Genomic DNA, 12672 nt, shown 5'->3' on the forward strand with positions numbered 1-12672 from the left:
GCTGAGTCAAAGACAGATGGAATCCCTCAGAAGGATATTTGTCCTTGATCATGACCTGCCAGTCTTATGAGGCATCTCGAAGTGGGGACTTGGTTCCACTCAGCTTTGCTGTGACCCATTATCTGCCGTGTGACCTAACACTTTGAAACCTCCATGCTTCCAAATACGAGGTCCCTTTAATATAGCTTTCTTGAACATGGTTTTACTTATTATAGTAATGCCCTTCCTAACGTTTCAGATTTGAAAAGAATCATGTTCTTAGCTTTCTATCTTGGAGACTATTTAAATGGCCTTTCTTTATTTAGAACTAACAATAGAACCTGGCCTAGAAGTCTCTCTGAATGGGGGCTGTGAGGTAAGGAGGAAACAATGTCACCGTGCCTCCAAAAAACCTCAAAGATCAGATTGTCCTAAGACAAGGAGAGTTTCTGGGGGAAATCCAGGAGGCAGGACTGTGGAATAGAAGTGGCATTTCCTAGCTGACCGATAGCATTGAACAAAGCTTTGGGTCACTTTCTGCACCTTTGGAAATGGGGGTGTTAGTTCACAGAGCCGGGCATGTAGGCCTCTGCCAAATATTTGATATTGAGTTTGAACTCAATATTTGAGATGTATATCATGTAACTTGAGGGAATTTCCGAGGGCACCTGGGAAGTGATCGTCTCTATCCTTCATGGAGGTGAGAGCAGAAATCTACAGTCTCTGTGTGACTGCCCAGCTGTTTCACGTACATGCATGCCCACCCCCGTCCAGGGTCTATTCTTTCTGTGGTGTGAGGACCCTATGTGTCCATGTTTGGGGAGGTACCCAGTACAGGTAAAGGGGTTGCAGGGGGCACAAATACTGGTGTGCTCCTTCTTTTCTAAGAAAACGTAATTTGAAAAGAATCGTAATTTGAAATTATTGATACCACTCATAATTAAGAACTTAACATTTTATTTACAGCTGCAAATAATTGGTACAGTCAGTAAACAAGAACTTTACATTTTATGTCCTCACTGAGGAAAGATAAACAGGAGCCCTAGGGGAGCTTGGAAGTGGAGTTTGTACCTCAGCCTCAGCATCAGCATCCTAGACTGTCAGGCACTGGTGTGGTCCTTCTGACTCTCTCCCCTCACTCCCCCACAAAGACGCATCCATCACTCAGTGCCACGTGAATGGCCACACCCCACTGTCCACCCACCATGGCCCCCCATTTTTGCACCTCAAGATCACAAAACAGTTTGCAGAGGGTAAAGATGTGGGAGGAAGGAGATGTGGAAATGGTGGTGGGTGCAGCCGGCAGCCAGGATGACTAAAATGAATCTCTTTGAAGTGTCTGGGTGGAAGGGAAATTTCCCCAGGGTTCTGAGCAGTTACCCCAGGGCCTCATGCTCTGAAGCCGTATACCTTGTTATCTGCCTTAGCCAGAAGTCCCTTCTGATTGCACTGTGGTGTTATTTAAAGTGTTTCCTGGTCTTGGTGTTTCACAGGCAGGAAGAAAGAGAGCCCAGAGTTTCATTTCCATGATTGGAAATGGTTTTCTTGCCTCAGTCACAGCCCCTCCCACTTCCCCTGCTGACCTCTTTAAGATGAGCGGATCTATTTCACAGGGCTGGGAGGTGGAGGGAGGTGTTAAAACAGTGACTCCAACATCAACACGATAATGTAGTGTGTGTGTGTAGTGTGTGCGTGTAGTGTGTGTGGAGTCAAGCCACGGTTGCAAGGGACAGGTGATTATAAAACCCACGATAATCTACCTTTCAAGTTAGGAAAGAGGCTTCCTGGAGGTCAGGCAGAACATTGTTCACACGTCTGGCAGTGCATTAATCACGAGCAATTCATTAGGCCTTAATGTGGATCTAATGAGAAATTCCTATTACTCAATGTTTGATTTGGGCTTTGTTGGTTAATTATCAAATGGAACACCAGAGACTCCAAAATGTGATTATGAAGTGATCTTTAATTTTTAAAAGTCCTTTCTTGGGGTGTAATATTCCATTAACAAACCTTAAGAATCAGAAGGCCCCAGTTTGGAGATGTGTAGCAACTGAATGTAATTACAGCCCCTTTCAGAGAAAAGCCTCTCGCTTCCCTGTGATCTAAGGCCTTGTAACCCGTTCCCTGTTGTGTGTCTCTTTTGTCTTAGTTTTCTGTGTTCCTGGGGATTATTTTCTTCCTGGAACTCACTGCTGGGGTGTTGGCATTTGTTTTCAAAGACTGGATCAAAGACCAGCTGTATTTCTTTATTAACAACAACATCAGAGCCTACAGAGATGACATTGATCTACAGAACCTCATAGACTTCACCCAGGAATATGTAAGTTCCAAGCAGGAGCATCTTTTCTCCCATAATGCCTTGTGTGCCTTTGCCAGCTGGAGACGGCCAACTGACGTTTCTGCCCAGTTTCTGGCTGTTTGCTTGTTGGTTTGTTTCCTTTTCCATGTTCCACCGCTCCTGTTTCATCTCAAGGAGACATGTTCCGAGTTCACTTGTTCCAACTTGTGTTAAATTAGAGAAAGATATAACTCTTAACTAAAAAGGCGATTACCGCACCGTCCCGTTGTCAGCTTTTGAAGAAAATTGCTTTTATATATGTTTAGAGTTTTATGTGATTAAATAAATTAAACGAGTTTTCCTTGCTCCTTCCCCTGTGCTCTCAATAATAAAATTATCAGGGGATTTGTTTGTAAAGTTCCTCAGATATGCTCATCCAGATACCACATGCATGTAGTCCGAACCAAAAGTTCAGAGATTCGTAAAACCTGCTGCCCTCTAACAAGTGAAAAAGAAGCAGACCCCGCCTGCCACACAGGTGTCTGAACGTGACTGTGTGACTGACTGTTCCCATACTGTAAACAGGCAGCTGTCATGTCACTCAAAATGCTCGAGGAGCCAAGCGACACTGCCTCATTGACCATGGACTGACAGAAACTTGAACTCTTTCCCAAGAGTAAAAGGAGAATAAAACTGAGTTACTATCTAGTACGTATGGCTGTTGGGACAGTGGTCTCACCTTAAGCCCTAGATGTTACCAGACTAAAGATTAGCAGGTCCTCACACACCTGCCCTGGAAAAAAATGAGTAAGCCGAGCGACCTTGGTTCCATGGTATCCATGGCTTTAATATTTAGAACAAGATAGGAGACTACACAGAGGCTCTGTGGACCAAGGTCTAGCTCTGAGTTGGGTAGGTTGCTCTGGGATCACATTTACCTTCAGTCAAGAAGGCCACACTGCATCAGCATTGAGTGGGTGTTGAGGTAGGCCATTCTTCTCTAGGTGCTCAGCACTGGGCTGAGGTCTTAGTTTCACTCAGTGGCTTCTATCTAGAGCAAGCATCCTCAGGTGGTGTGAAATTGAGCCCTGTCTCACGTGCTCAGGCGATTTCCCTGTGCTGTTAGGTCATAATGGATGCAAGCTCTCAGCTTCCCGGGTATTCTCCCTGACTAGCTGGCATGACAGAGCCGGCGAGGCTTTACAGGAAACCTGTGGTGTCCAGCCCAAGCCCAGAGGAGCAGCTGAGCCTCCAGAACCTGTGTTTGCACGCGTTCCTAAGAGCTGCCTGCTCTACTTAGCAGCACTGCTCTTTCATGTGATTCTGGTCTTCTGTTCTGGAGTTAAAAACATTTTGATGTAGCTGTTGGTCCTGAAAGCCTTAAAATGGCCACAAATTGGTTTTATTTAACTTAAGAAGCCAAGATGATCCAGTACAGAAGGAGGCCATAGTCAGTCCCCATTTAAGATTTGAGTTGAACTGAATTTAAGAACTGAACTATAGGCTGGAGAGATGGTTCCTTGGTTAAGAGCACTGACTGCTCTTCCAGAGGTCTTGAGTTCAATTCCGAGCAACCACCTGGTGGCTCACAACCATCTGTAATGGGGTCCAATGCCCTCTTCTGGTGTGTCTGAAGGCAGCTACAGTGTACTCACATACATAAAATAAATAAATCTTTTTAAAAAAATCTTTTAAAAAGAACTGAATTGAGCATAAAAATAAGTTCTTTTTAAAAATTTAGTGTAGAGATGAATATAATGAATAGTTAGGCCTCTAGTATTATAGAGAGGTGGGTCTGCCTCATCCGTGTTTGACCACTGTAGCAATGGACATCAGCCCTGACGTTCACTGTCCTGTGAAGTGGCTACTGTTCTACTGTGTTACCCACAGACCAGACCTCATCAAAGTGTCTACTGTTTACCTGATGCCACTTAAACACAGTGAAACTGTTTACGAACCATTAAAATAAGATCAAAACTTAAGCACAACCACAGTTGCCTCGTTATACGTTACCGTTGTTGCTAGTGTCTTGTTTTTCCTTCTAGAATGTTCTGGTTTATCCTAGAACGTGACCGAGCCAAATTTATCGTGAGCCCTGCTGTACAATGTCCCATGCCAAACCATCTCTAGGAACCTTCAGCCTACATCCCTTTGGAAGGCTTTCCAGGGCCCGTTTAGGTTAATTTTAACTTAAAACTAAATGTTGAGGCCCCGGACCTGTCTGGCAGGGGATGGGTGTCATGGGGGTGGGGTGCAGGTGGCTGGTCACCCCACCTGAGATGTCCTTTCTAACTCTCTCCTGTTTGCTCTAGTGGCAGTGCTGTGGGGCTTTTGGAGCTGATGATTGGAACCTAAATATTTACTTCAATTGCACAGATTCCAATGCAAGCCGAGAGCGATGCGGTGTGCCATTTTCCTGCTGCACTAAAGACCCCGCGGTAAGAGCGACTGCTCACTGCTGCCTGCCCGCCGTGTGCCCCGTGTGACGGCAGAGCCATTTCTGTCTCAAAACTCTCTTCTCACAAGCTCAGACCTGACTGTAGGTCCTAGAGGAGGCTGATACGCTCCAGTGTTCCTAGTCAGGACAGGATGGCAGGAATTAATTTAGCCAGTGCTTGTTGTCTCCTATTCTGAGCCCTGGTGTGTTGTCTCACGGGAGGTGAGAAAGGGAAGTCCCTTTCTGGGGAAGAAAATAAAACCCACCAAGGCCTATGGAGTACAAATGATTTCTCCCAAATAACAGGGCTGACAAGGGACAGAGCCGGGTGACTGTGTCTCTTGTCTCTCCTTATAATGTATGAGCCACCTCTCTGCAGTAGCTTGGATTTAGTAAGCCTTTTCTTCTCCTCTGGTTTCTGGGAAGGGACTCAGGAGTAAAGAAGGCAGATGAGGATGGGGCGCTGCTTGAGGACCCACAGTGGCCCGGAGGGTGGCATGGGGGTGGCTGCAGCGGCTGCCTTTTGCGGTTTTACTTTAGAAAGAAAACACGGAGTGCGTCCACAAGCTACTCCTCTTTCCTACACTTCACATCGTGTGCATGGCTCACAGAATGAAAATGTGAACCGTCTGTATTGTAAGTGGAAAGCCAGAACTGAGTGGTAGTGTGCCCCGTGTGGGGAGTGGCTACTGCCCTTCTGGGACAAGCCTGCCCATTGAGCACAGTGGCGCACAGTGGGTGCAGCGTCCCACAGGCTCCCCCTCCTGCAAGGTTGGGGCTATGCGGCTCTCTCGCGAGGCTTGGGTTTTAGGATGTTGAGCTGCAGGCTGTGCAGGCTGCTCTTCTGGAGGGCGCAACAGCCTGGGCTGAGCGTCACTGAGAACTGTGTCATCCTGCCTGTGACTCCTTCCTAAACTTCCTAGCTTGCCTTCCTCCTCTGAGGCGGCTCAAGCTGCAGCAGGATATCCAGCCTGGAAGCCATGGTACCCAGCATAATGTGCTTGCTGGTGGGGAATGTTTTACTATATACTTTTGAAGCTGCTCTAGTAAAAGCATGGCATTTAATAATAATAATTGTTAAATAATATTTGATAATTAATTTAATAAATAATGTTTAATACTGTGCTCCAGTGCCCATCTTAGCTGGGCTTTCTGCTGAACAAGAATGAGTTTCAGTTTTCTCTTCCTTTCTTCCCCAGGAAGATGTCATCAACACTCAGTGTGGCTATGATGCCAGGCAGAAACCAGTAAGTGAAACCCGCCCCATGTCTTAGCACATACGGATTTTTTGGAGGAGCGTTTGCGCATGCGTAAGGCTGTATCTATGACATTCTGCTCTCTTCCCTTGTAAAGGAAGTTGACCAACAGATTGTAATCTACACAAAAGGCTGTGTGCCCCAGTTTGAGAAGTGGCTACAGGACAATTTAACCATCGTGGCTGGTATTTTCATAGGCATTGCATTGCTACAGGTAAGATGTGGGTCCTCCGTGCTAGCTCAGACGGTGGTGCCCAGAAAGACCTCCCCAGTCCAAGATCTTTGCTTTGTCTCCTCGATGCCTTAGCTTCTGAGACACACTGTAGGTCCTAGAATCAGACTGGAACTATTGGGTTTGTGTTTATTGAAGGCCTGAGTCTAGAGACAGAAATACCTTAGGAAGTCTTGCCTCCTTTCACCACAGCGGTGTTGATGGGTCCCAGGTTGTTATCTGGCATCCCATTGTTTCAAGGATTCTTAAAGGATTGTGTTGTGACACTTGGGGCAGACAAGGCTGCTCAGAGTGGGGACCCCAGCAGCAAGGCCAAGCTCTGTGGAGTTGCACAAGGACGTGCGATATCTTTTGTCTCTCCAGACCAGCTCACCCAAGTGCTGGTGAGGACAGTCCCAGGAGCTGACTCTTCCTGTTCATAAGATGCTTTCTGTGGAGGGCCACGGATGGGTACATGGTTGAAGGAAATTGAAGAGGTCTTAAGTAAATAGGAAGGCAAGCTGTGTCACAGATTATAAACTCAGTGTCGCTCAAGTGGCATCAGCAACTCATGGTGATCTAGAGATTCTGTGCTCTCCGTCTCTGTTCCAGCCTCCTCATTTAGTCATTGACTAGCTGGGCCTGAGTTCACAGGGAAAAATAAGAGCCCAGAGTAGTCAAACACACTGAAAGAGAATGGCAGGATGAAGAATTCTGGTTTCCCAGTTAAAGCATACTACAAAGTAACAGGGTTCAAGGCAGGCTTGTACGGTTGTAAAGTTAGCCATTTTGATAGATGAGATCGGATTACAGAGAGAACTTTTGTGAGCTTTGTTTTGATAAGGGAATTGAAACTTTTCAATGGGGAAGGAAAAAAGAACTTTCAAGGATGAAGGAAAAACAAACAAAACAAAAAAAAAAACAAAAAACAGCTTAGTGGTTCAGAGCACTGGCTGTTCTTCCAGAGGACCAGGGTTCAATTCCCAACCCCTACATGATAATTAACAACTGTCTGTGACTGTAGTTCCAAGGGACCTGATGCCCTCTTCTGGCCCCCATCCACACTTTATGCATGTGGTGCACAGTCATGCCTGTAGGCAAAACACCTATACACATTTCAAAACAGGGGGAAATTTTTTTAAAAAGTTTTTTGACAGATGGTGCAAGAATACTGATTTTTCTGTCTAGAAAAGAAAGGTGTTTAGACATCTATCCCATACCATATATAAACATAAACATAAACTAGATCAAAGACCCAAATCTAAGTGTGGAGTTCTGTATGCCTGTAATGTAAGCCATTAAAAAAGGTTGTAGCAGGATAGCAGGATCGTCACTTAAGAGTACACAGCCAGCCTGGCCTTCACACTTAGACCCTGTCTTGGTGTCAAATAATTAAACAAAGCTCTCTCAATAAAAAGCCAAAGCTGTGGGCTGGAGAGATGGCTCAGTGGTTAAGAGCACTGACTGCTCTTCTAGAGGTCCTGAGTTCCATTCCCAGCAACCACATGGTGGCTCACAACCATCTGTAATGGGATCTGATGCCCTCTTCTGGTGTGTCTGAAGATAGTGATAGTGTACTCACATTCATAAAATAAATAAATATTTTTTTAAAAAATGCCAAGTTGTGACAGTCTAGAAGAAAACATGGTATAAATTGGTGATTCCCTTTGTTTTGTCTTGCACAAAGAGTTTCAGGGGAAAAAAAAACCATCAGATGAAGGAGAAATAATGGCACTTCATCAAAATATAAAACTGAGGTTACCCACAATAGGAGAAAGTATTTTTGAGGAGTTACGTGTGTGTGTGTATGCATGTATACATAATATATATATATATATATATATATATATATATATATATATATATATCTTATAGGAAGCAAGAAAAAAGGCTAGCATGGGCTATCTACCAAGGTCCGGTTTAAAAAATGAACAGAGTACTTAGACATTTCTCCAGCAGAGACAGGAATGTCCCATGAAAAGATGCAGCATCACTTGCCATCAGAGAGCTCGCCAGAGCTGCAGTGAGGTGACCATTGCACACGTACACCCACTCGGACAGCGGGTGTTCACGAGGATGGAGGATGGATCACCCTCAGCTTGCTAGAGTGGGGGAACAGAAAGGGCCCGGCTCTTTGGCAGATAACATAGTTACCATGTGACCTTACAGTTTTTCCACAAATGCCAAAGGAATGAAAAGCGACACTTACCAAAACATTGGCACACACGTGCACATAGCAACAAGAACTGGAGACGCTGAAGAATCCATCCATGGATTTTTAAAGACTGTAGAACGGCCTTACGGTAGGGTCGGTAGTCAGCCATCAAAAATGCAGGCATGGGCTGTGCTGCGCATGCCTGCAGTCTCAGCCCCAGGGAGGCAGAAGCAGAGGCAGCAGAAGAACTTAGACTGTACAGGAAGGCTCTGCCTCAGAAGCAAGCAGACACCACAAATAGAACAGACTGGCCAGGTGTTTGTTTGCAAGTCACCACAGTTACTTTCTTTAGCTGCTTTTGTATAGAACCCAGAGCTTGTGTCCCTTGCTGGCGTCCTGCACCACATCTCCCCCACTTCCATCTGAGTCAGAACTCTGAATCAGCCACTCACCGCTTCTTCACAGTGCCCTGAGGGTGCCCACTTCTCAGCACAGCCTGAGTCCCTGACTCAGAAAAATCACCCACCTAGTCAGCCTGGAGCTCTGCCTCCCCCCCAACCCCCACTGTGACCTTGCTGATGGGGAGAGGGAGGAAGCTGCAGAGCCAGTGAAGTGATGGAGCCTTCCCTGAAGGTCACAGACCCAGCCTCAGCAGGGAGAACAGGGTGCTGAATGGATCAGTTGGTACCCAAGCCAGAAAAGCTGGTCACCAACAAAAATGTTCCCTGCATGTGTGATTTTATTAAGGCTTATTACCTGGCAGAGCCCATGAGATCCATACAAGGAGTGGGTTGTGACCCACCTGTGCAAGATAAGAGCCCAGCTGGGCTTCAGCCTGACATTTCCACAGACACGTGTGGTTTCCCTGGTCATGAACACAGCGCATGCGTGTTAAGGTTACCTCAGCTCTCCTTATCTTGTGTAAAATGTTCACTAAAATTCTTTGATTTGTACCCTGTAAATAAAGAAAACTCATAGTTGGGTCCTGAAGGGTTGTAGCGCTGTGATTGAAACCTTGCAGAGGAAAGAAAGAGAGGTTTGTTCAGACCCGTGGTGGGGGAAGGCATAGAGGTCATAGCAGCTCGGAGACAGATAACTCCTTTGACAGCTGTCCCTAGCAACACACACGTCTCAAATGTCCTACAACCTCCCAAAACATTGCCACTCACTGGAGACTGGGCGTGCACACCATGAGATTGCGTGGGCTTTTCACATTTGAGCGGTCACCGTAGCAATGGACGAACCCAGAGATGGTTTTGCTCCTTGAGAGAAGTCACAGGAACCACATGTTGTCCGAAGGCATTTTCATGAAATGTGCAGATCGGGCAGATCCATAGAGGGAGCAGGGAGGTGAGAGCTTTCTAGGCCATAGGGAGGGTTGGAAATGACTTCTCGTGGGATAGGGTTAGCTTAGCGGGGTGAGCAGCTCCTGCATTTAGTATTGAAAATATAAAGTCATGCTAAATCTCTGGATTTTTTATTTTCTATCTCTCTTTCGCCACTCTTCCCCCCCCCCCCAGCCTTTTTTTAAAGACAGGTCTCATGTATCCCAAGCTGGCCTCAAACTTGCTCTGTAGCCAAGGATGGCTTTTTACACTCCTGCTTCTTCCCACCCAAGGGTCGGGATTATAGATGTGTACCACCATGCCTGGCTTTCTATGGCGCTGGGGGGTAGAACCCAAGGTTTTATGTATGTGAGGCAAACGCTACCGACTGAGCTACATCTCCAGCCCCCAAATATCCATTTAAGAATCAGAGGGGGTGGACCTAGTGGCCAAGGAAAAGCCAATAGCATTTGAATTCTGCTGTCTAACTTGGTTTCCTTTCCCCCTTTTTTTTTTAGATTTTTGGGATATGCCTGGCACAGAATTTGGTGAGTGACATTGAAGCTGTCAGGGCTAGCTGGTAGACCCCTGCGACCACTGCTGTCAGACACTGGACTGATCCCCCCTCACTGACTGACCCTCTGTGCGCCGGCCGGCTGATGGCGGGCTGTAGAGGCCTGGTCACAGGCCTACAGTCTCACCTGATGGAGCTGCCAAGAACTTAACTTTCTGTGGGGGTAGAACTGGGAAATGCTGCTCACAGACGGAACTTGGAAAAAGAAAAACAAAACAAGTGCGCAACTTGCTGAGTCAACGTGCAGTGAATCTCTACTGTAGCCGTGGATTGGTGGTCGGATGGATGCTACCAGAAGGGGGAAGGGGGGAGGTTGGGCACGGCATGTACTTGAATTTTTGGAGAATACAGTGCTGTACACATCTTGGCTAAAACTTGGGCCCTTAGCCGTCAGGGCCAGGTGTCTTGAAATCTCTCAAACCCTTTGCATCTGTCCTCCAGAGAAGAAACCAGCTGCCCCCTGTGTTCAGATTCTGAGAGAGGTGGAGCGGGTCACGATACAGCATGCGCCCTTCATCCTGAGTTTGCCCTTAAGAGAACTGGGCGTTTGCAGTAAACTAGGGTGCCAGAGGCTGAGCTCCACATTTCCACAGGACTGCTCTTTCCTCTGAGTGGCCAGCCCGAGCCTGAGCTCTGTCAATGACATCCAAGGAGAAAATGAGGTTAATGAGAGACATTAATTAAACACTCCCTCACCCCACCGCACCAAACCAGTTGGGTTCTTCTGATATTCTGGAATACTCTGGGCTATGTTTTATGTTTTATTTCTTTTTTAATCGGTTGTTATTTTGGTTCTTTTTTTTTTTCTTTCTTTCTTTTTTCTTTTTGTCTCCCAAAGGAGGCTATGACACAGTTCTCTTGGTTTCTTATTCAGCTTGAATAGTAAGTTTTTGTAGACTTGTCACCTGCATGTACTGTAACCCCACCCCCACCCCCAAATCCACCATGTTCTTTTCAGAGAGACATTTGAGCGTGTTCCTTAGTGTTTATGTCCTAGGTATCCAGCCTTGAGTGGTTGTGGAGTGTTGTCCTAGCCGCATCTTTGTATGCCCCTCAGGCTCTCTGTCTCTCCTGGCATCCAATTCAGCTTCTGTCCATTCGCCATTGAGTGGTAGAAAAGCCCAGCTCCAAAGCAGGGTTGACACAGTCAAAAAGCATTTCATGAGGTTTTTCTTTCTTTTCTTTTTCCTCCCTTTTTGCAACTTTAGTTTTGTCGTATATTAAATAAAAAACCAAGCCTAGTATAGTGCATGTGCTCGCTGAGGTGACCTCGGGGTGGTTACAAAGCACAAATATTTGAGGGGCTGCGCCGAAGCCCAGCCAGGGTTCAGTGACGCTAGGTGGAAAACCACCTTCAGGTTCTTCTCCTGCCTCGTGCCCACTGGGAGGGTGGACTTTAGCCCCAGATCCCCCCACCCCCAGCTTGTGATAACCCCTGGATGTTGCTTTCACGGGGAGCAGATTTAGTTTGTGGGTTTGCTGGGAAGGCCCCAGCCTCTGCGAAAAGCAGCTCCCCATTGGCCAGCCAGCAGTCTGCGTCATGCAGCCCGGTTTTCCATTTCCGCAGCACGTGTGCGTTGCCGTGGCTGATGGGCGCTGTCTGCTCAGAGGGAGGTCAGGCACTCCTTGGGTTTACGTGGCTCTGCATGTTTGTATCGGTGTCTGTTTTTAGGTAGAGATAGTCATTCCATACGTGGATGCGAGGTCACGTGACTTCACCCCTGTCCATACCACAGCCGTCGCTTGTGATGTCCTTCAACATGGACACTCGTGCTCTCGGATTGGCACTTCTGTCTTCTTTATTACCTCATTCTCCAGTGAACTGCATCTGGCCAATTGATTCAGAATCAGACAGGATCCCCACCCCGTGGCACATCCAGTGAAAGCCAAAACACAAGCCCAAGCGAGTTTTAAATTTTAATCACCCTTTATTTTTTACACTCGAGAGTGATTGTAATAAAAGCTGTCATTAATAAACTCGGTTCTACCTTACATGGGATCACGTCGTCTTACTTTTTCTGAATCATTTCTCAGATGTAAGTTACTGTAAAACACTCTGGAATGTCTCCTTAAAACACAAAGGGCCGGGGCCAGGGGGACAGCTCATGTACAGTGTGCTTGAAACTTAGGGTTCAATCCCATGGCCCTGAAACCACCATCATTTCCAGAACTCCTACGGAGGTGGGTCAGGATGCAGCTTGAGGACTTGCACTGGTGAACTCCTAAGATGCTGATGAGACTACACATTGATTTTTAGAAACACCAATCAGTCCCGGAAGGGAGGGGAAATTTGTGGATGTAAGGGGCTAAGCCTCTGAGTTGCTAAACGTGGGCAGACACAGCAAGTAGGTGTTCTCTGTCTCAAGGACTGTCCTCTATTTGTTTCAGATGCCTTGGGAACATTACAAAACACAGATCCCAGACCCTGACCCTGCCATTCTGGTGTGTGTGTGTGTG

General features: G+C 46.6%; 1 protein-coding gene across 6 annotated transcripts in view; it reads left to right on the forward strand.

The window, feature by feature from the left end:
* Positions 1-12214, forward strand: part of Tspan5 (tetraspanin 5) — a 162586-nt gene extending 150372 nt beyond the window's left edge. For 4 of the 6 annotated variants that reach the window (XM_030252697.1, NM_019571.5, XM_006501737.4 and 1 more), the window contains exons 4-8: positions 2129-2299; positions 4570-4695; positions 5894-5941; positions 6048-6164; positions 10160-12214. In XM_030252697.1, the coding sequence (XP_030108557.1) occupies positions 2129-2299; positions 4570-4695; positions 5894-5941; positions 6048-6164; positions 10160-10225 (528 nt within the window). In that variant the 3' untranslated portion in view covers positions 10226-12214. The remainder of the gene's footprint in view (positions 1-2128; positions 2300-4569; positions 4696-5893; positions 5942-6047; positions 6165-10159) is intronic. The other 2 variants (NR_121195.1, XR_375551.4) reach the window with 1 other exon arrangement.
* The last annotated feature ends 458 nt before the right edge of the window (positions 12215-12672 follow it).

The sequence above is a fragment of the Mus musculus genome, chromosome 3 (genome assembly GCF_000001635.26).
Source record: "Mus musculus strain C57BL/6J chromosome 3, GRCm38.p6 C57BL/6J".
NCBI lineage: Eukaryota > Metazoa > Chordata > Mammalia > Rodentia > Muridae > Mus > Mus musculus.